Genomic DNA, 26,729 nt, shown 5'->3' with positions numbered 1-26,729 from the left:
TATCAGTCCGACGTTCCCACTCCACTTTACCTGCCCACTGGCGTCTTCTGGCCCCCGTAGAGATCCAGACGTGTATAATTCTGATCTCAGGCTGATTTCATGGGTGATCGGAGTTCTTTGGTAGGTAATCAGCTCACTTTAGGGTGCAGGTTGAAAAGGCGCCTCCTCCTACTTCCCCGCCATCTTGTCTCAACCATTTCACATTCTTAATGATGTTTGGTTTAAGCTAATGCTAGATTTAGTTTGCATTTGCTGGAGATCACACTGTTTAGGCAAGGAGATAAGTGGGGGAGAGAGGTCCTGAAAGAAATCATGTCAATGACAAGTAGAAACTGGTCTGTTTCAGAAATACAGATAGCGCACAGGAGACAGCATGCCCTTGGGGAGATCAGGGATGAGGCTGATCTGCCTTTGGCTCAGGTCATGATCTCAGGGTCCTGGGATTGATCACCGCATCTGGTTCCTTGCTCAGCGGGAAGCCTGCTTCTCGCTCTCCCATTATCTTTGCTTGTTTCCTCTCTCACTGTCTCTCTCTCTCTCCTGGTCAAATAAATAAATAAAATCTTTAAAAAAGAACCCAAAAACAAAAACAAAAAAAATGGGGACTCAACCAAATGATACATTTATTATAGTGATCGATTTATACATGGTTTGCAGAATGCATCTATGTTGTAGGCTTTTTGGCTAATATGATTTGTTAAAACCCTCTCAGCAAAGTGCTGTTTCAATAACCATCTTCTGGGACTTGGGAATAGCCTTATTATACAGAACTTAATGTTATACACTAATGGCATTTATTAGAATGGAATTCTATATGTATTATTACTTCCGACATCAGCCTGGCTTTTTTAGTCTCCTCACAGCATGAGACTTTAGTAATTATGCTAATGTTAGCTGATTCACGAGGACAACTTCCTAAAGTGCACTTAATTAACTTGGAGATTTTGTAAACAGCTGTACATGTAGGTTCTGCAAATTGTAGGGATATGTCAATCTGACATGTGTACAGTCTGCCTTCCTAACCTCATCACTTTTTACTAAAGCTGAAAACAATAAGAAGCTCAGGTCTGGCATCGTTTGAAGCAAATGCTTGAGGAAGACTCTGAGAAATGTCACTTTAGCCTATCTGAAGATGGGGACCATGGGATTCCTCCAGTCTGAGTCTGTGGAGCAGGATGGGTTAGGTAGATTGTTGGTTTTCAAGTTGGTATGCAGGAAAATGTTAGTTTGTTTCTTTAGCAAAGGGAATGATTTTTCCAACATGTTGCTACAATATGTCACCGTGTTCCCCCCCACCCCACCCCCGTGGGTTTGTTGGTACCACTGAACAATATTGCTCTTTAGGGGACTTTGGCAAGTCAGATTTCACATCCATAAACTCCATTATCTCTTTTTCCCTTCAGTCCCTGCTGCTGGGTTGATTTGGTATTTGAGTAACTCATCACCCTTGTCTGCATGGAAATTACCTGGTATTTTACTTTCAACATTTTACTAAAATCTCATAATCCCCTACAAGTGAGAAGTAATATTCATATACATAGGACATTTAGTCAAGACTAACAGTGCCGTGCAAGACTTTAATACACACACACACACACACACACACACATACAAATTGAAAGGTAAATGAATCACTTCAGGGCCAAGACCAAAATAATAAAAATGGAAGGAAGAAACATCAAGAGAGAATGGAAGAAAAAACTTACTACATAAAATTAGGAGAAATACCAATTGCACAAGGCTAATGACAACAGAGAATAGGGATGGTTTTTGAAATAATCTTCTTACTACTGTGTAAGATCACACTCTCAGATAAGTCCTAGAAACTAAGCTAGGGATTTGTCTATGGTTTCTCAAGGGTCCTGGCAAGGTCTTTGTCCTTCATTAATTTAAGCTACAATCCTGGGTACAATATCTTTGGGAATTAGCTAGATTCTATCTAAAGATAATCAAACATTTATTGCTTAGCCTTTTCTTTGACTTCAATTGTCAGAACCTCTTCCCCAGCCTCTGCAGAAGGAGCCATGCTGATGATGAGGGATTGATGAGTAGTTCCTCCGGGTAAAGCTCTGCTTGTAATCGGCTGGGGTTCTTCTGCTGTAATAGAATTTGCTCTACATTCGGAGCTGTCCTGTGTTTTCTCTGATGGCTCTCTTCCTTTATTTTCATATTCTGCTCCTTTACCCTCTCCTTCTTCAGAATTTTCACTTGTTTTCTGGAAGAAGCAGTTACAAGAATTGGTTTTGAGATCATAATAAAGGACATTGGTCTCTTTTGATTAATATACAATGGCTAAGGATCACTATCAAGACAGATTCTCTGAATTAATGTGGGAATCATGTCTGCCTTGCATTTGACTATCATTTGATAACTTTCTGATGTGCTGCAAGAATGAGGTTGAGCTGTTACATTTGACTTAACAGAGTAATTCTGGATTTCATTTTTGTCCCTGATAAGAAATTCTCTTCCCATTGGTCCTTATGCTCTCTGAATTATTGGACTTAGTGCCCAGGATTCTTTGCTTTTGCCTTAAAAGCATGTACTTATTCATTTTATGAAGATGAAATTTTAAATATTTATTTTCTAATAAAAAAGTGTGAACCAAATGCCATAAAAATACTACAGAAAGTATGGTTTTCCTGCTGCATAAGCTCATGGGAGAACCTCAGGGAGAAACTTATCTCTCTTTCTTCGTACAGTCTTTTCCATTTGTCCCATGGGTGCTTGAGCTCTATGATTTTAGGAACTCTTATGCTTAGTATCATCTGTAGAAATTTCATAGCAAAAAATATACTATGCTCTTTTGCTGATGATGCTTCAGGTCAGTTTAAGAAAGGTTTGTACAAGGTATGAATGCTCACATGTAAAGCTGGGAAACTTATTTAACACAATGACCTATATTTCAGTACCCCATAAGTCTTTTACATAACTTATTACTTCCATGCTGATTAAATGAGGCATTTGGTTTATACTTTATTCCTAATTTTTACCATAGCCTTTGTGTGTGAAAAAGGAGAGGCAAGTTTTAGTCTCTTGAGTGTGACTGATTTATAATATTTGCTTAATGATCTTCTGAAAGACCCACGGCCACCCATTTCTTACAGTTTTTATAGATAACATGACTAGATTCAGAAAACCTGAATCCCTGCTCTGTCTTCAATATCTGCCCTCGAAGGCTTATTACAAGAATCAAAGAAATATGAAAATCAAGAGAGAAAAAGAATAACATTTGAGTATCTTGAAGTTTCTAAGAATTGAGAGGCAGCTCAATGTAGGCCTAGAAGTCTGAGTACCTGAGTAATAGTTTTTGCTCTGTCACTTTTTGTGATCTTATCCAAATAAGTTGGTCTGGAGTTCAGTTTCTTCATCTATAACAAGAAGGGCTTGGATGAAATCTATGAAGTTATTTTTGGCTATTAACATTTGTGATATATAAGTGATGAATATTTGTGAAAATATTTATTGGCTCACTGGTAAAATATGTTATATATTTATAGGTTTATATGTGTGCTTATACATATGCAATTGATTCTAGTTATTCTTGGTAGTTTTGTTCTATAAATCTGCCACAAACAGAGAATTAGCAAATACTAACCATTGCTCCTAGAGATAATGCAAGATTTTGTTCCTATGAGCCTCTGGCCAAATTTTTGTCAACAAGTCAATACGTAACCTTGTTTTATGTGTATTTCTGTTTAGAAACATTTATTCAACATATATTGTTTCATTATATTGAACTCAAGGCCAATAGCACTGTAACTCATGCTTGAATGACGCTTACCTAACATGTGTCTTTTCTCTGTAAGGCACATCAGAGCATTTTTGTGCTTATGAACACAGGATAGTACTTCAGCTCTATGCAGTACAAAAATGAGAAAAACAAAGCACTTAAATAGACCATGAAAAGGTCACTTGTTTATAGCTTGAGAACTAAAACAAGAAAGTAGAGTGTCTTCCTGTTCAACCTCAGCTGAGAACATGTGCATTGGGCAACTTAAATTTTTCACTGCTCTGCATATACATATGTTTGCAAATGACCATGTTGAACACTGATTTTGGGTTTATAAAGAAATTTCTGTGAGTAGGTAGATATGCAAATATACAGAATATACAAATAATGAGAGCTGAATGTATTTATATATACATATGTATTAAAAGTATCTATAATAAAACATGAGTATTAAATGTAATGATACATTAGGATATAGTTTAGATAATAATAAATGCTATAAATAAAGTAGTAATTATTCACATTAGATGCATCCAAACTATCCCAGTGTCTGAAATTGAATTAAAGCAGGAGCTTGTCTGGGTATACTTAGTCCAATGGTCTGTGACAGCCCTCCATCCACTCTGTCTTATCACCTGAATGGTTTGTTCTCTCTTCAATTTGAGTAGTCTTGCAAGTCCTGCTTTTCCTGTACCTCCCAGGAGAGCTTTAAACATTTTAGGTGTCTCTTGTTTTGGTGGGAAGAGAAAGGCAAGTCCTTTTCTTGGAGGAGTTGCCTCCGTGCCTGGAGCCTTCTTCTTTAGAAGCACACTGTGAATAGAAGAGAAAGGCTACTTAATTTTATTTTATTTTATTAGATTTTATTTATGTATTTGACAAAGATAGATCACAAGTAAGCAGAGAGGCAGGCAGAGTGTGTGTGTGGGGGGAAGCAGGCTCCCTGCTGAGCAGAGAGTCCAATGTGGGGCTTGATCCTAGGACCCTGGGATCATGACCTGAGCCGAAGGCAGAGGCTTTAACCCACCGAGTCACCTGGGCGCCCCGAGAAAGGCTACTTTAGATAGTACTGTAAGAATTCTGGAAAAACCTACCAGAAACACTAACATTTCTCCTAATCTGAGAAGTTTTCAATAGATAGTTGCATATATAGTTGTTTGTTAAATGCATCTCATGGAGAAAGTTGATCACTGCCCAAACTCTAATGACGTTTTAAAGGTCATACCTGGCTTTCTTCATGAGGAGCTTTTCAGAATCTGGATAATGCACTAGAATTTGTTGGAGGGTCTTTTTGTCTAGAGTTAAAAGATTGGCGAATCCATGGGCTATCACATTGGCAGTTCGACGATTTCCTCCTCTTGCTGCTAGGAGGCTGAAAGAGGAGAAAAGTGAATTTTTACCACCAGTTTCAGTCTTCTACCAAAATTAAAAAAAAATAGGTATCAAATATTTTAACCATTTACACTGCTTTGGAAAGATGAAGATGAGAGTTCAGGTGATTGTGTGGAGGAAGTTAGATGTGGTGGTGATGGAAGTGGCAACAGTTTTCAACATGTTTTGTTTTGAAATCCCATCTCAAATGAAGGACTTGTAGCCATCAGTGCCCCATGAGATTCCATCCCAGATTCCAGAAGCTCACAGTCTTTTTAGACTGGATATCCTCTATTTGCTTCTCTAGTTTCACTTTTCATCTTCCCCATCCTCTTTGTTCCCCATAAAACTGACTAATGGGGCTCTTTTATAATAATAGTGAATTGTAGCTGCAAGATGCAGACTTTCTCTGAGGAAGTGTACTTAGGGAAGGCCAAAGTCAAAAGGGGAGATAGAAACAGGGCATTTCAGAGAGATTTGGAAGTTCTAACACCTAGATCTGCAGCAAATATTAAACACAATCTAACTCCTAGCCAGATTAATATGAAACCTCATGCTAAAGACCTATCTACCTCAGTTGCTATTACCAATTACATCATGTAGAGCTTCCAACAAAAAATTATAAAGCAGACTAAAAAAACAAGAAAAACACAGCATAGCAAGACAAAGAAAGCATTAGAACCAGACTGAGATATGACACAGATACAGGAATTCTCAGAGAATTTAAAATGTCTCTGATTAATATGTTAAGGGATCCAATGGAAAAAGTAGACATCATATAAGAATGGATGGGAAATGTAACAAGAGAGAGAGAAATTCTAAGGCAATTCAAAAGGAAAGATTAGAAATGAAAAACATTGTAACAGAAATGTAGATGGACTTTGCTGAGCTCATTAGTGCACTGCACATGGCCAAGAAAACAGATGAGCTTGAAGACAGGTCGGTAGAAATTTCCCAACTAAAATGTAAAGAGAAAAAAAGAATGAAAAAAACCCCCCCAACAACCTGCTCCCAAACTTCAAAAACTATAGGACAATTTAAAAAAGTATAAGTCAATATGTAACTTTTGTGTGTACATATACATAAAATAAATACATAGCATACATCATTCTTTAATACCAGAAAAAATACTTGAAGTAATCATGGCCAAGGAGTTTCCAAAATTAATGACAGACATTAAACCACAGATCCAGGAGGCTTGAAGACTATCACAACAATAAATACCTACCCCTGACAGTTGTGTTTTATTCCTTTTTTTGAAATCCAAGTGCTTGACCTAAGCTTGATTGCCATTTCAAAGAGGCATTCTTCACTAAAGATCTTCACTAAATACATCGCCAGCCACCCAATTATATAAAGAGCCAGACTGCCTTCCCCCACTGAGGCTTTGTTTTAGAGACCTAGTTAATAACTAACCATTGGGCTAGCTTGTTTTTTTTCACTTCCCATACTTTAAATTTCTGCTCTTATATTTTAAATTCACTAATAAAAAATGAGCCCACAAAATCCTAGGCCCCCATTCTCAACCCCAATAGAAGCAGAACCCCAGGCTTGTGCATTCTTTCCCTCTCTGTGACCTTGGTGTGTGGTGTCAGGTGGGCTGTGTAATTTTTGAGGTCTTATAAGTAATAAATTCGTATTTTTTCAAGGTTTCCTAATGGTTGTTGCTGAAAGGCATCTCACAATCTTTTTTTTTTTTTTTTTTGAAGATTTTATTTATTTGACAGAGATTGGGAGTGAGAGAGTAAGCAAGGGGAGTGGCAGAGGGAGAGGGAGAAGCAGGCTCCCTGTTCAGGGAGTGTGGCAGGGCTCAATCCCAGGGTCCTGAGATCATGACCTCAATTGAAGGCAGAAACTTAACCAACTGAACCACCCAGGTGCCCCTGTGTCTTATAATCTTAATAAAACCCAGAAAGGCCAGTCCAACCACAATATTGGGTTATTGATAAGTTTAGATTGGCACAAAACACCTATAAGAGGAACAAGGATAATAATCAGCAGACTTTTCATGATAAGCCATGCAATTAAGAAGAGAGGGGAGAGAAATATAGTGTTGAAGGTCCTAACAGATTAGATCATAATTGTCCTCACCACAAAGAAGAAATTATAACTAGACATGATAGAAGTTAGCTAATGCAGTGGTGGTAATTATATTGCAACATATATGAATTTCTAAATCCAATATGTTGTACACCTAAAACTTACACAATATTATATGCCAATTATGTATTTCAATGAAAATAAAAATAGTAAAAAAAAAAACAAGAAAGAAACAAAATCAGCAACCTAGAATTCTATGTACAGTGAAATTACCTTTTCAAGGTGAAAAAGAACAAAGATTTTCTTAGAAAAATAAAAGCAGAGGGAATTCAACATTAGTTCACCTACTCTGCAAAAATGTTGAAAGAAGTTCTTCAGGAAGAAAGAAAATAATGTAGGTTAGAAATTCAGGTCTACATAAAAGGGGGAAGGACATTGGAGAAGGAATAGAGGTAAAATAAAACTAAAATCTTTGTTTTTCTTATTCTTAATTGATCTAAAAATAATTTTAAATAATAAAATAGCAATGCTTTGGGTGATTTATAGAAAATGGATAAATGAAATGAATGACTTAAGGGCTGCTAGGGAAGAATTGGGAATACTGTGTAAGGCTCTTGCTCCGTAGGTTGTGTTCTGTGAAGGTAGACTTAAATTAGTTTAAAATGTGCATCACAGAATGGCTGCACCAGCTTGCATTCAAGAGGAATTTGAGAGGCAGGGTGGTGGGTCATGGGGGGCAAGGAAGGAAAAAAATGAAACAAAATGGGATCAGGAGGGAAACAAACCATCAGAGACTCTTAATCTCAGGAAACAAACTGAGGGTTGCTGGGGGGTTGGCAGGGAAAGGATAGGGTGGCTGGATTATGGACATTGGGGAAGGTATGTGCTATGGTGAATGCTGTGAATTGTGTAAGACTGAGGATTCACAGACCTGTACCTCTGAAGCAAATAATACATTATATGTTAATAAATATGTTATGTTATAAATATGTTATATGTTAATAAATATGTTATATGTTAATAAAAAAAGTGAAAAAATGTATATCGCATATACATATATAGATATATGTATATCTAGGGCTACCACTAAAATGTCTTTAAAAGAAGTATAACTGACACGCTAAAAGAGGAGAGTTGAATGCTCAGTTGAAAACAGAGAAGACAGAAAAAAAGGAGAAAAAAATCCTAATGTTAGGCCACCTTAAGGAATCAAACAGAGCCTCTGTCCAGCAGTTCTCATTGAACTTAGGTCCAGGTCTATCCAGGATGTTTAGAAACGGAAATACTCCCTCAATACATAAAGAAGATATTTGGAATCCATAAATGTTGACCATGTTAAATGACTACTTATTTTGTTTGGTGACTTCACATTTCACATTTCTTGTTCCATGGCAAAAACAGCCTTTCTTTCTTCCCTTCTTCCTTCTTTCCCTTCCTCCCTCCCTCCCTCCCTTCCTTTCCTTCCTTCCCTTCTCCTTCCTTCCTTCCTTCTTTTCTTCCAAGAGAAAGGGGCAGAGAGAAAGGAGAGGGAGAATCTCAAGCAGGCTCCACACCCAGCTCAGAGCACAACAGGGGACTTAATCTCACTACGCTGAGATCATGACCTGAGCCAAAATCAAGAGTTGGAGGCTTAACTTAAGCCACCCAGGCACACCACCCCCAAAACTTTTTCTTTACTCCTTTCCTGAGGTTCTTCCCAAAACAAGTTTGCTTTCACTTTTTTCTTTTTATTGAAGAGGAATGAATTTTACCTTATCTGCCTGCCTATCTATTTCCATCCATCCAACTTCCTATCTTCTTACTTGTCTTTCTGTGAAATGGATGTTGGTATTTGAAGGCCAATGATAGAATGAGACTATTTCATTTACATTCCTGTTGCCTTGTGCACAGGGTAATCCAGTAGTTAGGCAGGGCTAGATGGCACTGGGGAGCTTAATTTGGGCCTAAGAATGTCTCTGTGTGTGTCAGACAATGAGAGCAGAACGGAAATAACATATTTAAATGTCAGGTTATTTTGAGATTTCTCAAGCTTTAATTAAACTTGCCTACAGGTTACACGTTTAGAGTGCTTGATGAGTTTTTGAACAGAAGAAATAGTCTGTTTGCCAGATGGATTTTGCCCAAACTCTCTCAGCAATGTTTAAAATAGCCTCCTTTTTTTTTTCTTCTGTCCACAAAATGCTTCTCCAGCATTCCACCAATGGAAAGTTTCATGCATTAAATAGCTTAGTAAGAAGATCCCTAAATATGCCCGACCCCATATAGTTTCTGAAAGCACGTACTAGAGGATAAATAGTGGAGGTTAATGATAAGTGTCTGCAGGTCAAAAAATAGCGAAGAGAGTAATCGCCCAGGAAAGAAAGGAGTGGATTCTAATTCTAGATCCACCTCTGTGTGCTGTGACTTTAGATAATAACTTAATAACTAAATCTTTTTGATTTTTATTCCAACCATATAAGTATTCATTGAGCACCTACCATGTATTCAGTGGAGTGAGTTAGAGGGCAAAGGAAGAATTATTCAAGCCTAGTATGATTTTGTATAAAGAATACAGACTTTGCAACCAGATAACTCTACCATTTATTATGCACATTTCTTTCTTTTTTCTTTTTTAAGATTTTATTTATTTATTTGACAGACAGAGATCACAAGTAGGCAGAGAGGCAGGCAGAGAGAGAGAGAAGAGGAAGCAGGCTCCCTGCTGAGCAGAGAGCCCAGTGCGGGGCTTGATCCCAAGACCCTGAGATCATGACCTGAGCCAAAGGCAGAGGCTTAACCCACTGAGCCACCCAGATGCCCCTATTACACACATTTCTAAGCAGGTTACTTAATCACTCTTCTAGGAAACAAGGCCATCTTTTACTACCTACTATAAGTATCTGATTATCTTTAGGAAGAAATAGGTGTTGATAGACTCCTGGTGTTTGATTATGAAGAAGGTGTTATTAGGTAAAATTCCTGGCTGATAAATTTTAATTCCTAATTTGTGGCATGTAACTGTAGTAAGTAATAATAAATATAACTTTGTATTACTTGGAGCTCTCCAGAAAAATAGAACAAGTAGGATATATACAAATATATGTACATATATGTGTGTGTATATGTATTTATATGTGTTTAATATACATATTAAGTATATATATTTATATATGTGTGTGTGTGTATGTGTGTGTATGTGTGTGTGTGTGTGTGTGTGTGTGTGTGTGTATATATATATATATATATGTGGAGATTTCTTATGGGAATTTTTATGGAGATTAAGAAGACCTACAATCTGCCATCTGCAAGCTGGAGACCCAGGAAAGCTGGTGGTGTCGTTGGACTGAGGGGAGATTGGAGGAAGCCTATAGTGTAAATCCAGGTTTGGGTCTGAAAGCCCAAGAACCAAGAGTGTTGATGTCTGATGGCCAAAGACGGGAAGAAGGATGGGTCAGCTCAAGCAGAGAGAGCCAGTTAGCCTTTCCTTTACCTCTTCAGTACCTCAAAGGATTGGATGATCCCACCTGCACTGGTGAAGGTGATTTTCTTCACTCTATTCAAATGCTAATCTCTTCCCTAAACATCCTCACAGACACACCCAGAAATAATATTTTATCAGCTATGTGGGCATCTCTTAGCCCTGGCAAGTTGACACATAAAATTAACCATCATAGTACTAGTGGTACTATACATAGCACTAATGTGTAGATAAGTGAGTGAAATCAGATGTGTTCATGTCGGAGAGACGGTATATTCAGTATGAGAGGACCTATATATGCAAAACTCTGTAAGTGTCAGGAATAAATAGTGACATGGAGATCATATATGTGTGTACATACACATATACATATATACACACATTATGCATACATGATATACATATATTTAATACAGATGTATGTGATATATATAAATCACAGAGAGCTAAAAGAGTTGCCACATATGGCATCATAAATTGTGCACTGCATACATAAACTATGTGATTGGAGCTCCCTGGACTTGTGCAGTGCACAGCGTGCACAGCCTGCACAGCCCTTTTAAGCAGAGCTAGCATATCCAGAAAGCATTCACACAGATAAGTAGAATGCAGAGGGGTATAAATTGGGCATAAATTGAATGGAAGAGCAAAAGAAAAACTATAATGGAGACATAAATGAGATTCATAAAAAATGCAAACTTTGCTATGAGGGCTTCAACTTTGACTCTTAGGCTTTTATACCTCAAAAAAGATGAATTCTTAGCTTTAAGAAAGATAAGAATGCCTCTTGAAGGGCTTAGTAGAGAGACTGCATGTAAATGGTGAATACCACCCTCATTTTTTTTTTAAGATTTTATTTATTTATTTGACAGAGAGATCACAAGCAGGCAGAGAGAGAGGAGGAAACAGGCTCCCTGCTGAGCAGAGAGCCCGACATGGGGCTTTATCCCAGAACCCTGAGATCATGACCTGAGCTGAAGGCAGAGGCTTAACCCACTGAGCCACCCAGGTGCCCCTCAGCTGGACTTGCAATAAATACTGTTTCTATATGAGTTTGACATTGTACAGAACATTATGCTTTAGATGTCTATCACGTGGGAGAATGTGAGGAGTTCACTGTATAAAATGAAAAGAAAAAAAAGAAATTAGAGATAAATTAGGAGTGTGTAGAAATATACTCCATAATGAGCTAGATACAATGCTAAGTTCTGGGGCTATAAAGATGATTAACATCTGTCCATAAACTGCTTATAATCTAGAAGTGGGATAAGTGTGGGTGAGGATTGTCAGACTAGAAAATATAGTATTATTACTAACTAATATTTTTGAGTGCTTGCTATGAGTTAGATACTTTTCTAAGTTTTTTTTTTTAAGATTATATTTATTCATTTATTTTGGAGAAAAAGAGAGTGAGAGTGAGAGAGAGTGTAAGTGGGGGAGTAGCAGAGGAAAAGGGAGAGAGAATCTCAAGCAGACTCCTTGCTGAGTGCAGAGCCTGAGGTGGGGCTCAATGGCACAACACTGAGATCATGACCTGAGCTGAACCCAAGGTCCGACATTTAACCAACTGAGCCACCCAAGCACCTCCTAAGTTCTTTTTTCTGTATTAATACATATAATGCTTGCCAATTCTATGGGATAGTTATATATTATTATTAATCCATTTTAACTGATGAAGAAATGAAGTCTCAGCTGAGTAATTCCTCAGAGTCACACATCTCATAGGTTGTGGAATTGGGATGCAAACCCATACAGATTTCTTAAACAGGTAAATGAAGTTCAAAATGGCAGATGCAGGTCACCTGGGTGGCTCAGTGGGTTAAGCATCTGACTCTTGATTTTGGCTCAGGTCATGATCTCAGAGTCACGAGACTGAGCCCTGCATCAGGCTCTGTGCTAGTGGGGAGTCTGCTTGGGATTCTCTCTCTGCCTCTCCCCCAACTCGCACTCTTTCTTTCTAAAATAAATTAATAACTCTTTTTTAAAAAAACCAAATGACAAATGCTTTAAATGTAAAAAATGAGAATGTTTCCTAAAATAAATATATTTCTAGTTTAAAAGCATTTTTTTTTCCATGTAGAAGAATCATTTCCTAGAATAGAAATAAAACTGTCTCTGAATACTGGCAATGGAAAGAGTATCACATCCAATGCTGAGTGAGAGATTAAAACTTCAAATGTCTGTTCTCATTAAGCAAATTTCCAAGTGGATGATATTTAGAGGGCAGGAGGTTAGATCACCTGTGTAGCTTTTTCTGAGAAACTCTTTTATCCTTTTCAGTGTTACTGGAAAACACTTTGTTGCTTGAAAATTCTTACCACTTCACTAAAAATAATTCTAACAAAATTTTTGTAGGTGAGCAAATATCAGAGGATGTTCTAGTGTCCCCTCTGCCCAAGCTGCTTGCTCTTTGCAGATACTTTGATATTCATAAAACTACTGCAAGGCAAACACACGTTAACCTAGAATTTGGTGGTTTTTTTTTTTTTTGAATAGTTTGAGAAAAATCTGTGTATGTGGACTTTCATCAGAGTTAGAGAGTTTAGATTTCACAGATACAAAACACAAAGCCCTTTTCCCCCTGGCAGGTCTTGATAATAGAGTTGAATTGGCTTCAGAGGAAGTGGATGAACAATGAAGAATCTAGGTAAAAATTCTAAGGATATGGAGAGGAAAAAAAGAATAACATGTACATTTTATTCTGAGCTCTGTTTATCTATATGCTTTCAAGTGCTCAGGAGAATTCTCTGTAATTGATACCCTGGTTAGAAAATACCATATCAAACAAACTATATAGTAGCTTATTAAAAGTTTCTTTGGAGTCAAAATAGCTAACAATAACATATATTAATGACCATGTCTATCTGGTGATGTAAGTTCTTACCTATACCTACTGACTTAATAACTGAGTTCTGGAATCAGTGAAGTGACTTACTAAAAAACAAATACTGTGGGTTTCATTGTTGAAATTCAAATGTAAGGCTGGAGCTGACTAATTAAGAGACGTTTTCTTTACACTTGAATTCTAGTGCTGCCAGTGAAGGCATTGGTATTATTTTAATGACACATACTTACTTGCCCGTGGACAATAAAAAAATAAGGGAGGAAGCCAGTCAGGCTGGTATAATAAGCTATGCCAAAGTCTGACTGTCAGAATCTTGACCCCCTCCCTGCTGTTCCAAATGATGGTAAGGAACTTTGATCTTCCTAGAATTAGAGACATTGGACAAAGTTACTTTAGGAGGTGTCTTTAGGATATTTGGATGCATGTTTTAATAATGGTACTGATAATATAGTTGTTTACAGGAATACTGTGAAACTTAGATGAGGTGTGCTTTTTGCTCTAAGCAAAAAATGTTACACAACCAAGGAGATGGCCTACAAAATGATATAGTGAAAATATAAATACATATTTTTTAACACAGGTAGTATTTACAGGTTAGATATAGGAAAAAATAAAAATAAAGAATTTTCTTTCTCAAAATTAATCAAAATATCTTACCCTTGCTCATGTTTCTAATGAATCTACTTTTTCTGTCTTTAAGAAGAGAGGTTGAGGGCAGCTTTTGGGGGCATGGGGGTTTGGGGGCACCGGGTTGGGGAGTAGAAAGGGATAATTGAATTATTCTGATAAAGTGTAAGAATATGGAATTAAAATGATCTGAAGAACTAGAAGTATTCTCTGGTACTCTTATTTTAAAAACTGAGTGTTCAGGAGAAATTGGCAATCATGATATAGAGGGGGAAAAGGTTTAAAGTTATTTTTCAAAATTTTGGGGCTTTTCACTATGATACAAAGTAAATATCAAAAAAGCATTCTCGGGGTGCCTGGGTGGCTCAGTGGGTTAAAGCCTCTGCCTTCGGCTCAGGTCATGATCTCAGGGTCCTGGGATCAAGCCCTGCATCAGGCTCTCTGCTCAGCAGGGAGCCTGCTTCCCCTTCTCTCTCTGCCTGCCTCTCTGCCTACTTGTGATCTTGGTCTGTCAAATAAATAAATAAATAAATCTAAAAAAAAAAAAACATTCTCAGAATGGGTGATTTGACCAATAAAACTGATGTGAATATAAATATTTTAAATATTTAAATTTAAATACATAAGAATACATCAAAATGCGTAAGAATACTAAGAATATCTATCTAAAATACCTAAGAATACATCAAAATGCCTAAATTCTACTTAATAACATGCTATATATGATGAAAAAAGGATGATGAAAAAGAAAGAAAAACGGAAGGTAAATAAATGATCACATTTATAAAAATAAATAGGTCCATAGAAAATTCATTCATTTAGAAAATATTTATTGCAGGCCTATTATTTTCCAGGCACTATTTAGAGAAATGCAAATTAAAACAACTTATTAAAATGCAAAACCAATGAGAATAATAAAGTAAAGCCAGTGATGTTAGGGAAAAATAGCTATATGTGCGTGCTGTATTGTAAATTGATTTAATTTTTCTGGAAAACAATCTGCCCATATAATATGAGAGTTATAGAAATGTTTCTACCTTTTGACCTAGTTATTTCACTTTTGGTAATAAACCTAAAAGAAATAAAAGCAAAGTAATTTTATACAGATAAACACAACAGTGCTATTCTTAATAATAAAAACTGACTAAAAGGGCACATGGCTGAATATGCATATTCATGACAAAAATGAATGTGTATTAGCACATTTGCAAAGATAGAAAGATAATTACATTCACTTATTTATTTACTCACTTATTTATTGAATAGCTATTTATTAGCCACTATATGGGCCAGGCATTGCCCTAAGGGCTGGGAATTGAGTGCAGAACAAACCAAATGTGGTGTCTGCTATTGTCCTTGGAAACCTGTGCTTTTGTGCAAAATAGAAAAATGTAGCTTCTCTGGGCACCTGCAGTCCTGTGGGTGAAAATCTGGGCCAGAAAAATGCTCCCATTGGCAAAGTAAAGAGTAACTGTGCATGAAGAAGAACATAATAGCAGAGATCATGACTCAGGAGTAGAATATGGTCCCTCACTGGTCATCTTGATGCACAGCACAACTGGAACAGCCATACACAATAGTCCTGGCACCCGCAAATTAGTGAGGAGAAAAGACATCAAAGAAATAAACGCACCAGGGAGGGCATAATTACAAGGATAAGCTCTCAGAAAGAAAGGAAGATAGTCTGACCAGAGCATATAGCAAAGAGAACTGGGAGGTCCCTATAGTGGAGAATATAGGAAGTTCTGAAAGAAGCGGAGATTAAGTAAAGGAGATGGGAAAGTGTCCAGACAGAGGTAATAGCATGTGTGAAAAACTCCCCAAGGCCATATGTCATGTGGCATATTCAGGGAACTGAAGCCTGAATTAAAGAGAGCACAGGAGTGGGATGCAGTGTGAGTAGAGAGGTGAGCAGTGGCTAGCCTCTGTAGAACCTTGTAGGCCAGGATAAGATCTTTGTTCTTATTCCCAAAAACAGTGTAAAAGCATCAAATTGTTTCAAGCAGAAGTGGGGGGGGACACAATCATATCTGTGTTTCCCAAAGATCCCTCTAGCTATAGAGTGGAGACTGGTCTGCAGAAGATGTAGATATTGGAGTAGGAAAAGCAGAGTAGGCCACTGCAGTTGTCCAGTGAGAAGTGGAGGTGGGTTGGACCAAAGCAGGAGCATTGGAGATGGTAAGATGTAAATGATGGGAGATTTATCAAGGAGGTAAGACTGATAGGTCTCAGAGGTACACTGGCCATGTAGGGTGAGTAGAAGGAGGTATTAAGCATGCCTTTTTTTCCCCCCCAGTAAAAATGTTCAAGTTAACAATTTAAAGAGTTTGGTATTTGTTTCCTAGAGTTGCTTTAACAAATTGCCACAAAACCAGTAGCTTACAATAGAAATGCATTCTCTCACAATTCTGGAGGTCGGAGTCCAAAATCAAGGTGTTGGCGAGGCTGGGCTTCCTCCAAAGAATCTTGCCTCTTTCAGCTTCTGATGGCTCCAGGAATTTCCTAGCTCTAGCTACATAATTCCAATTTCTGCCTCAGTCTTCAGATGGTCTTTCCCTCTTTCCCCTGCGTCTGTGTGTCTTTCCTCTTCTGTCTCATGTGAGGATACTTGTCATTCGAAATAGGGTTCATCCAGATAATTAAGAACGATCTTGTCTTTGAGATCCTTAACTTAATTATATCTGTTAAAAGCATTTTTAGGTTTTAGTTTTTGCTTGTTTTCCAAGTAAGGTTATATTTTATATTCATGGGTTCCAGGGGTTAGGGCATGAATATATCTTTGTGGGGGCCACCATGCAACCACTATAGGCATTATGTGAAAAGTCATTTACATACCCTACAGTAGGGACTACCAGCATTGACCTTTGTGCACACATTATTGTCTGCATGTATCATTTGAGGAACACTGGAATGTCTTCCATCAGTTCCCAAATAAGCTCAAGTAATTGCCAAGTCCAAGGGATACACTGGTCATTTTGAAGCCTTGTACTCCTTAACATCCTGTGTATACTCCATCTTTGGATGTAATCCATACATTTCATCACCTGGTATTGGAATCTTTCGTTTCCTTGTCTCATCTGTTTGTAAGGCTCTTCAGGGAACCAATTGTTTCTTGTTGGCCATCCTTGTTTACCATTTCATGCATAGTTTTCTTTGAGACATTTCACATTATGCTGTAAGGGGTTCTGGATGTAAATTTCAGTTGTTTTTATAAATCACAATGAATTAATTAACTAAAAATTACTGAATATGGGCACCTGGGTGGCTCAGTGGGTTAAGCCTCTGCCTTCAGCTCAGGTCATGGTCTCAGGGTCCTGGGATCGAGGCCTACATGGGGCTCTCTGCTCAGCGGGGAGCCTGCTTCCTCCTCTCTGCCTCCCTCTCTGCCTACTTGTGATCTCTCTCTCTGTCAAATAAATAAATAAAATCTTAAAAAAAATAAAAAAAAATTACTGAATATACCTACAAATTATTTTTGAAAGGAAGTGGGATATAAATGAAAATCAATATTTATTTATAGTTTTCAATTCTAGTTTTATTGAGAAACAATTGACATGAGTCACTGTATAAATTTAGGCCATACTTCATGATGAGTTGATTTACATATATCATAAAGTGGTTACTACACTAGGTTTAACTAACATTCATCTGCTCATATAAGTACAATAAAAAAGGAAGAAAAAAGGAAGATAGGAAAAAAGTTTTCTTGTGATGGGAGCTCTTAGGAATTATTCCTAACTTTCCTATCTATCATACAGCAGTGTTAGCTGTAGTCATCATGTTGTACATTACAACTCTAGTACCTATTTATCTTATAACTGGAAGTTTGGGAGTGCCTGTGTGGCTCAGTCAGTTAAGCATCTGCCTTTGGCTCAGGTCATGATCCCAGGGTCCTGGGATCAAAGTCCCACGCTGGGCTCCCTGCTATGTGGGGAGACTGCATCTCCCTCTCCCTCTGCTTACAGCTCTGCCTACTTGTGCTCTCTCTCTATCTCTTGGACAAATATATAAATAAGTAAAATCTTAACTGGAAGTTTGCATCTTTTGACCAACATCCTCCAATTCCCCTCCCCCCACCTTCTGTCTGTGGTAACCCCAAGCCTTTTTAATGAATATTGTCTTTCTTTCTTTCTTCCTTTCTTTTAGAGTCTACATATAACTGAAATCATACAATATTTTTCTTTCTCTATCTGATCTATTTCACCTAGCATAATGCCTTCAGGGTCCATCCATATTATTGCAAATAGCAGGATTTCTTATGGCTGAATTATATTCATATATGTATATGGGTATTCATACATATTTGAATACAACTTTTAAAAAAAATATTTTTTTTATTTATTTGACAGACAGAGATCACAAGTAGGCATAGAGGGAGGCAGAGAGAGAGAGAGAGAGGAGGAAGCAGGCTCCCTGCTGAGCAGAGAGCCCGATGCTGGGCTCGATCCCAGGACCCTGGGATCATGACCTGAGCCGAAGACAGAAGCTTTAACCCACTGAGCCACCCAGGCACCCTGAATACAACTTAAAAAAAAATTTTATTGTTTATTTGAGAGAGAGAGCACAAGCAGGGAGAGTGGCAGAGGGAGAGGGAGAAGCAGGCTCCCTGCTGAGCAGGGAGCGGGATGTGAGGCTAGAGCCCAGGACTCTGGAATCATGACTTGAGCTGAAGGAAGATGTTTAACTGACTGAGCCACCCAGGTGTCCCTGAATACAGCTTCTTTATCCATTTATCCACCAGTAGATACTTAGGTTATTTCCATGTCTTGGCTATTGTAAATAATGATGCTATGAACATGGGTTTGCAGATATCTTTTTTTTTGTGTAGCTATATTCATATTAAACAAAATAGACTCTAAGTTAAAAATGGTAAAGGGAGACAAAGAAGGTCATAATATAATGATAAAAAGTTAATGTATCAAGATAGCATTGTGTCCCATAATTCCTGTAGGCCTTTTTCACTTTTTTAATTCTTTTTTCTCTTTGCTCCTCTGGGTAATTTCCTAAGTCCTATCCTACAGATCACTGATTCTTTTGTGTGGTTGAATTTATTTTTGAAACTATCTATTGAATTCTTCAGTTCAATTATGTGCTTTTCAACTCTTGCATTTATATTATATATATATATTTTTAATTATTCTATTTCTTTGTTTGAACTTTTTTTAAGATTTTATTTTTAAGTAATCTCTATAACTAGTGTAGGACTTGAACTCACAACCTTGGGACCCAGAGTCATACACTCCACCAACTTAGCCAGCCAGGCACGTTGACCATAGGATTATTTTTGAGGGCTCCATAGTTTTCCATTTAAAATCTACAACACAATTTAGGATATTTAATATCCTCTTGGTGGGCATTTAGAAAGGTTCTAGAGTTTGTTTTTTTTTTAAGATTTTTATTTATTTATTTGTCAGAGAGAAGGGGAGAGAGAGAGAGGTCAAGTAGGGTGAGCAGCAGGCAGAGAGAGAAGTAACCTCCCTGCTGCACAGGGAGCCCAATGCAGGACTGCATCCCAGGACCCTGGGATCATGACCTGAGCTGAAGGCAGACGCTTAACTGACTGAGCCAGAGGAGACATCCTGAAATGTTTAGTTTTTGTTAATGCAGAGATGACTATTACTTCTTCTTCTTCTTCTTCTTCTTCTTTTTTTTTTTTTTTGATGACTATCACTTCTTATTCGATGTAACCAACTGAGGTCAAGTTGAGAAGGGGGCATAGGCTTAGTGCAATGAGACCAGGGAGAGACATAGAACGTCCAGGGGTCTCAAGAACTCTTGATGACACAACCCCACGCGTCTTTGGTTGAACTTCTTATTTTGTCAATGCGTAAAAAAGAAGGTTATTTTGAATCCTTTGTTTGACAGTTCATAGATCTTTATTTCTTTAGGGTCAGTTATTAGAGCTTTATTAATTTCCTTTGATGTTGTCATATCTGCCTTCATGATCCTTGACTTTTTTTACATTATTATCTACACATTTGAATAATTAGACTTTACAGGTTTGCTTTGACAGACACAGTTCTTCACCAGTCAGTTCAGTTTGGGTTTCTGGGTGTCTGCTGGTATGTCCTTGGGCAGATATAGCCTGCTATTACAGTCAATTTTTATGTGATGCAACTGTTCAAATTCTAAGGAAGGACATGGGGGATTGTGCCATTGGCTGAGAATAGCTGGATAGGACTGCTGGCTTGGTTTTCTATCCAAGTGAGGCTGGAGGACAGGCTCCATGGTTGCCTGGATTCTCGGGTGAGTCTTACTAGATGGTCTAGACTGGGTACAGGATTCAGTAGTAGATGGGGCTATAAATGAGCTTCCCTGATGTAGAAGGGCTGCAGGATTGAACCCAGCTTATTGTTTGGGGACCTGAATCAGGCCAGAGTATGTACTGAATTCCTTGGTCAGGTGAGGCCACTGATTTTTCTCTTTGGATGGGGGAAGTTGTGGGCTGTACTCTCTGTTCAAGTGCCACTGTACGTAGGACAGTTGAATGGGCTATGTAGCCTCCTATGTACTCTGGTTAGGTTCCTTATTTGGATAAGCTAAAGGTTGTAGTCAGCAAGGAGCAGGAGTATAAATTAGATTCCCTACCTGGGCACAGTGGGAAAAGCAGCTTTAAAGCAGGTAAAGCTCATTGTTTGCTAACTCAAGCCAACCTGCACTCCAAGTTCCCTGAGTGAACAGGGCCACTGGCTTTGCTGTGTGCCTACCTCGATTGAGTGGCTTCAGTGCCACTGGGCCAGCATGGTTTCCAGGAGTTGTCTCCAGCCCTTACTGGTCAGATGGGGCCAGAAGGCACTCAGAGGAGTTAGGGCTATGTCTTAGCTCCCTTGCCTGCATGGGAGGGAAAGGGACTGCTCTAGGCTATTCTAAATTTCCCAAGTAGGTTCTGTAGTTGAAAAGCCTCTTTTAGCCTTGACTATGAATTGATCCCTTGGCCTGTGCATATCATGGGACTGCTCAATGCCCAGTACTGGCTTTTCTGGGACCATTCAGCTCTGCCTGCTTGCCTCTTGGCTTGAGTGCCGCTGGCCCACACTGATTCCAGCAGTTGTTACTAGCCCTTCTGGTCAGATGGGGCCAAAAACCTTTCCATAGTGGGTGGAACTGGTTTAGCTCCTTGCCTGAATGAGGGCAAAATGGGGCTCTAAGGTCTGCAAACCTTGTTTGAAGATCAGAATCAGACGGTTCCACACTCTGCTGAGTTCCCTGGTGAGTGCATTCCTGGTTTGGTTCTGCAAAGCTGCTGGTTGGGATTACTACTTGGGCATGGCATGTATGAACTTAGTCTGTCAAGATCCACTTGCTGGATATTGCAAGCCTCTCCTCTCTTCTCCATCACAGTCAGGTTCCCAGTGGTTGAGACAGGTTCTCCTGCAATCATTGTGGTGAAAGATCAGGGTATGGGGTTCCACAATGCTTGGGAGATGGTTGTCCCCTTTGGGTTCTCTTTTCACACTGGAGAAACTGGAAGCTCAGGGGCGACCTCTGTATGATGCTATGCTGGCCTTGGGGAGGGGCAATGTGGTCACTGTGTAGTTACTTCTCTTATCCTTTTTTTAAAAAATTTTATTTATTTATTTGAGAGAAAGAGTGAGAGAGAGAAGAGTGAGAGGGAGAAGCAGATTCCCCGCTGAGCAGGGTGCCTGATGTGGGACTAAATCCTGGGAATCCAGGATCATGACCTAAGCTGAAGACAGTTGCTTAACCAACTGAGCCACCCAGGTGCCTCTTCCCTTCTAATGCAGTCTTTTGGTCTCTGTGGTGCAGGTGGTGCTCCAGCCTCACCCACATGTTGTAGGATTCTCTCAGTAGTGTCTTGTTTTCTAATAGTTATTAATTGTGCTTGTGAGGAGGAGCAAAGTGAGGAAGAACTTATGTTGCTTACTGTATCGGCTTACTGTATTATTTTTATGTAGCTGCTGGTGGCATAAAGATGGAAAGTTCTAGTTCTTATATTTTAATAACTTTATCTGTTGGGAAGATCCATCTGAACAAATTAAGTATAAATCAGTGGTAACTACTATAATAAAGTTCTGGATAAAATAGTATGGAAGCAGAGAACAGGGAGCCTCTAGTTGTTTTGGGGGTGATTAAAGGGGACTTCAAAGGTGACCCATGAATTGAGTCCTGAAGAGTGAGTAGATATTTTCCAGGGGGAGGATATTCCAAAGAAATATGAAACCAGTAGGAAATTCTATTGAAATCACAATAACGATGCCAATGGTAGAAATTCATATGTGTTTCAAGAATGGTGAGAAGCAGAAGGAGAATAGGAAGTGGTTAAATTTTTTTGGTGAATAAGACTTGGCACTTAGGGGCACCTGAGTGGCTCAGTGGGTTAAAGTCTCTGCCTTCAGCTCAGTTCATGATCCCAGGGTCCTGGGATCGAGCCTCACATCAGGCTCTCTGCTCAGCATGGAGCCTACTTCCTCCTCTCTCTGCCTGCCTCTCTGCCTACTTGTGATCTCTGTCAAATAAATAAATAAAATCTTAAAAAAAAAAAAAAAAGACTTGGCACTTAGTGTATGCGCAAGGAAAACAATGGAGTCAGAACTACTACAAAACCATCCTTTGGCAGACCCTAGGTCTCTCTATTAAAAATGGGGTGTCTGTACTCTTCAGATATTAATTGGAAGTGTGGTCTGGGTTTTCTCCATGAAAGGCTGTAAATCTATATTTTAGTCAGGGTTTTGCTCTTTTAGATTACTATATAATGTCTTTGAAAGCCCTCAATTCTTTTTTCTTCTTCTTTTTTTTGCCTCAGAAAAAAGAACCTTCTTTAAAAAGCTATATGATAGTGTTGGATATAGATCATTTTAACAAAGGTCACAACATTTTTGAGTAGTAAACATGATCACCAGATCTTTCCAGTATCCAGATGTTTGGCAGTCATGCTTCCATCACTGTGGTAAATAACTAGAGCTCCGGGGCATATGACAGCTGTGGGCCTACGAAGCCTGTGGGTATCTGGGAAGAGCCAGATGCATCCTGTTTCTCCTCAATGATAGCCAAGAAGAGAATCAAGGCAAAAATTCCCTTTTGCTTGAATCAACCAGACTACTGAGCAAGTATAGAGCTTGCCTGGTCTACTGGCTTCAATTTGGCCTTAGAAACCAAATGGGTAATAGGAGATTGATTTGAGAAGTTATTGTCAAGAATCTAAGATTCTTTAAGAATCTTCAAGTTTCTTTTCAATTGCAGCTCAGCAGCACCTGGATACTATTCCTAGAGTATTTCCTCCTGTGATGATAGTATCAGCAATTAACATACTTGTATTTATAAAGCTTTATTCTTCAGGGAGTACTCAACCCTTGGGAGAGGTCAACTAATTAATTTCTGTGATGTTTCAGATTAGACTGTTGCAAGTTTTGTGACCTTCAAGATTACAGTGGTTATTAAGTCACTAAAATATTAAATCACTTTTGCAAGGATTCCTAGTAAGGAAGCAATAGAAAATAGGCAAATAACTAAAATCTTGAACATTCTGTGAAGTGTTTCCAGCACTGCCCCAAAGCAGGACCCTCACAGGAGTGTCCATTCTGTTTTAAGCAAGGAGAAAAAAAATAAAAAAAGGGAGGCCACATGATCAACAGAGATATAACGTGCTTCAACATTCTCAGGAAATCTCTTATACTAATATGAAGTCATCTGAAATTGCCCATAACCCTGGAACCCTGAAGATAATTTCTTAGCAGCTATGAAATTGTTATGTCAGTAACTGCCTGATAGTACACACTTCTCTTCCCCTTCAAAGCCAGCATCCTAGTTCAAGACTCCATCATCTTTCACTTGAACAACCACAGCTGACTTTTAATTGGTTTCCTCTATTTTATACTTGCTCTTCTACTGTCTCGTCTCCACATAGCTGTTGGAGTGGTTGTTTAAAGTCATAATTCAAATTGTATCACTTTTGCCTAAAATCCTCCACTGGCATCCATTTGTATTTAGAATGAAATACGAATTCCATACCATGGCCTAAAATACCTGTAAAATCTGGTTGTTACTCACCTCCTTGGCCTACTCAAAACTGCTCTGTTAGCCTGAAATTTAAGTTTTCCAACAGTTAACTTTCCCAACCTCTTGTTTCATCATTGGTTCACTCACATATATACATATTCAATATATACTTAGTATCTACCTTCTGCCAGGCACTGACTAGGTCTGGCACTAAGGAGCTGAATGAGCTAGGTCTTTGGGGGAAGGAGGGATAAACAGAAATGTGAAAATCCTTATTGTGCCAATGCTCTCAGAACAATCAAACCTTTGTCAAATTTGAGCAGGAAGCTTAGTTATTTTATGACCTAAGATTTTTCTTTCATGACAAATAATAGACTTTAATACTTATGATGTATCTTTTAGCCACCTGATTTCTCCAAACACTGCTCCAGCTTTCAGAGTAACCAGAACCTGAGTACCATCAGAGCCTCCAAGAACTTGGACTTCACCTTGCTTGATGATATACATTTCCTTGCCAATTTCTCCCTGTATGCCAAATATAAAGAGGAAATGGCAGTTACTTAACTCTTGATAATTATGCTCCCAAATTAAGAAATATAAAATGTTCCAGAGGAATAAATATAAATAAAAAAAAGCAAGAAATATCAATGTAAAAGTGATTAAGACTTGAGGTAGTTATGGATATTGGTTGGACATATCACATGAAAGGAAGTTAGTAGGGAAGTGATACTTTCCAATATGGAAGCATTGTATGCCACTACCAGACAGGTAAGCACTGTATGGCACCACTGGCCCGGTAAAGATGTTTCAGTCAGCACACAGTTTCAGGGACAAGCACAGGTAGAGGAAATAACTGATTGTAACCATAGTCACTCAGGCTTTGGTGGCCAGTGCTATCTTAGAAGAAGGTGCTTGGTGTTTAAAAAGACCATGGGCTATAGTCTTTCAAAGGTTAACTCCACTCTTCTGCTTATAACACTGAGGTCTGAATTTAGTAATTGGAGCACAGGAGACCTTTAAGCTATTATTCTTGTTCCATATTGAAAAGAAAGTGTTAATGCATCGGGTTGTTTTACTCAGTTTTGCTTATCTCCGGGGACTCTCTTTTGCTTATCTCTGGGGACTCTTGGAGCCAGGGCAATGATGCTTGTTCAAGCCCTGAGAACTAAACTCCTGGAATGTTAACAGAGTCACTGGTTAATAGTGTTATTCTGTATGCCTAGGGCAGTGTATCAGGATGTACGAGGCTGTCAACATTGTTTAATGTAAACACAAAGATTTATGATGTGTATTTGGTATCTGGTTTGGAGTCTGAATCATGGCTGGTCATGTAGCTATGTGACCAGCACCATTTAACAACTTTTGACCTCAAGACTCTGATGGGTTTCCCTAGGTGGAGACATTTTGTCTTTGTCTTTAGGTCTACAGCTGGAGAGAAAAATGTATCCTTATGAAAGTAGGACCTAGAAAGCCTGCACCTGATTTTTCTAGTCTTTGCCTATGTGTAACTTTTTCTTCCTGTTCTTACACTGTATGCTTTTCTATAATAAATCTTAAGCCATGAATATAACTTTTTTGTTGAATCATGCAAATCACCAAACTAATGGGTTATTGTGGGCCTCTTTGAATATCTCTTCTCACTCCAAAATCCAGAAAGAATAAATACATCTTATAAGAGACCTAAATTGCAATTGGGTCAAGAAAAGCTGTTAAATTCTAAATAAACTGGTTTGCATAATACTAGGCAAACTATTTGGATAAAAACACCTATAAGTCTTGGGGGCGCCTGGGTGGCTCAGTGGGTTAAGCCGCTGCCTTCAGCTCAGGTCATGATCTCAGGGTCCTGGGATCGAGTCCCACATCGGGCTCTCTGCTCAGCAGGGAGCCTGCTTCCCTCTCTCCCTTTCTCTCTGCCTGCCTCTCTATCTACTCTGATCTCTCTCTGTCAAATAAATAAATAAAATCTTTAAAAAAAAAAAAAAAAACACCTATAAGTCTTAATGAATTGGGTCTTGATCACCCTGAGGAATAAAATAATAGCATGAACACAGTGAATTTACTTACTTGGTTCAGGAGGGGACTGGGTTATTTGAATTCACTAAATATTCCTGTTAGCCGTATTTTCAAAAGATTAGAATACATTAAAATTAACTCAGGATTAAACAGTGTTGATTATAGTTTATGCTCTGTGATGGCTGAGACAATGTTTACTTTGTTTCAGTGTTGAGCATAGGGCTTATGATATAGGCACTCATTTATGAAAGAGGTAAATTTGTTTAACCATTTTCTACGAAGTTTTAAGATCCTTTAATATGAAGGTTTGTTTTCATTCCACCCACCCTTTTAAAAAAGATTTATTTATTTTAGAGAGATAGAGAGTGCGAGCACAAGTCAGGGGAGGGGCAGAGGGAGAGACTCTCAAGCAGACACCCCACTGAGTGCAGAGCCCCACATGGACTTGATCTCATGACCCATGGGATCATGACTTGAGCCGAAACAAAGAGTGAGATGCTCAACCAACTAAGCCACCCAGGCATCCCACTCGTTTCCCTTTCCTGAATATTAATTCTTGTCATATTAAATTTAAAATTTAAAATTTTCAGATTCTACCTCTTGGTTAACATCTGTGACATTGAATTTCTCATTTTATCTTCCTATTACCTTTATGAGGAAGGTAAAGTAAGCACTATTATTTCCATTTTACA

General features: G+C 38.4%; 1 protein-coding gene across 2 annotated transcripts in view; it reads right to left on the bottom strand.

Annotated features, from left to right (window-relative positions):
- Positions 1-1,957: 1,957 nt before the first annotated feature.
- CNGB3 (cyclic nucleotide gated channel subunit beta 3) overlaps positions 1,958-26,729 on the bottom strand; it is a gene marked incomplete at both ends in the record, with an annotated part of 145,931 nt that continues 121,159 nt past the window's right edge. The window contains 5 exons of one of the 2 annotated variants that reach the window (XM_080802459.1): positions 1,958-2,215; positions 3,294-3,368; positions 4,366-4,540; positions 4,953-5,099; positions 24,431-24,549. In XM_080802459.1, the coding sequence (XP_080658585.1) occupies positions 1,958-2,215; positions 3,294-3,368; positions 4,366-4,540; positions 4,953-5,099; positions 24,431-24,549 (774 nt within the window). The remainder of the gene's footprint in view (positions 2,216-3,293; positions 3,369-4,365; positions 4,541-4,952; positions 5,100-24,430; positions 24,550-26,729) is intronic. The other variant, XM_080802460.1, reaches the window with a different exon arrangement.

The sequence above is a fragment of the Martes martes genome (assembly GCF_963455335.1).
Source record: "Martes martes genome assembly, chromosome: 4".
Taxonomy (NCBI): Eukaryota; Metazoa; Chordata; class Mammalia; order Carnivora; family Mustelidae; genus Martes; species Martes martes.
The sequence above is the reverse complement of the archived record's forward strand: the minus strand, read 5'-3'. Positions and strand labels throughout refer to the sequence as shown.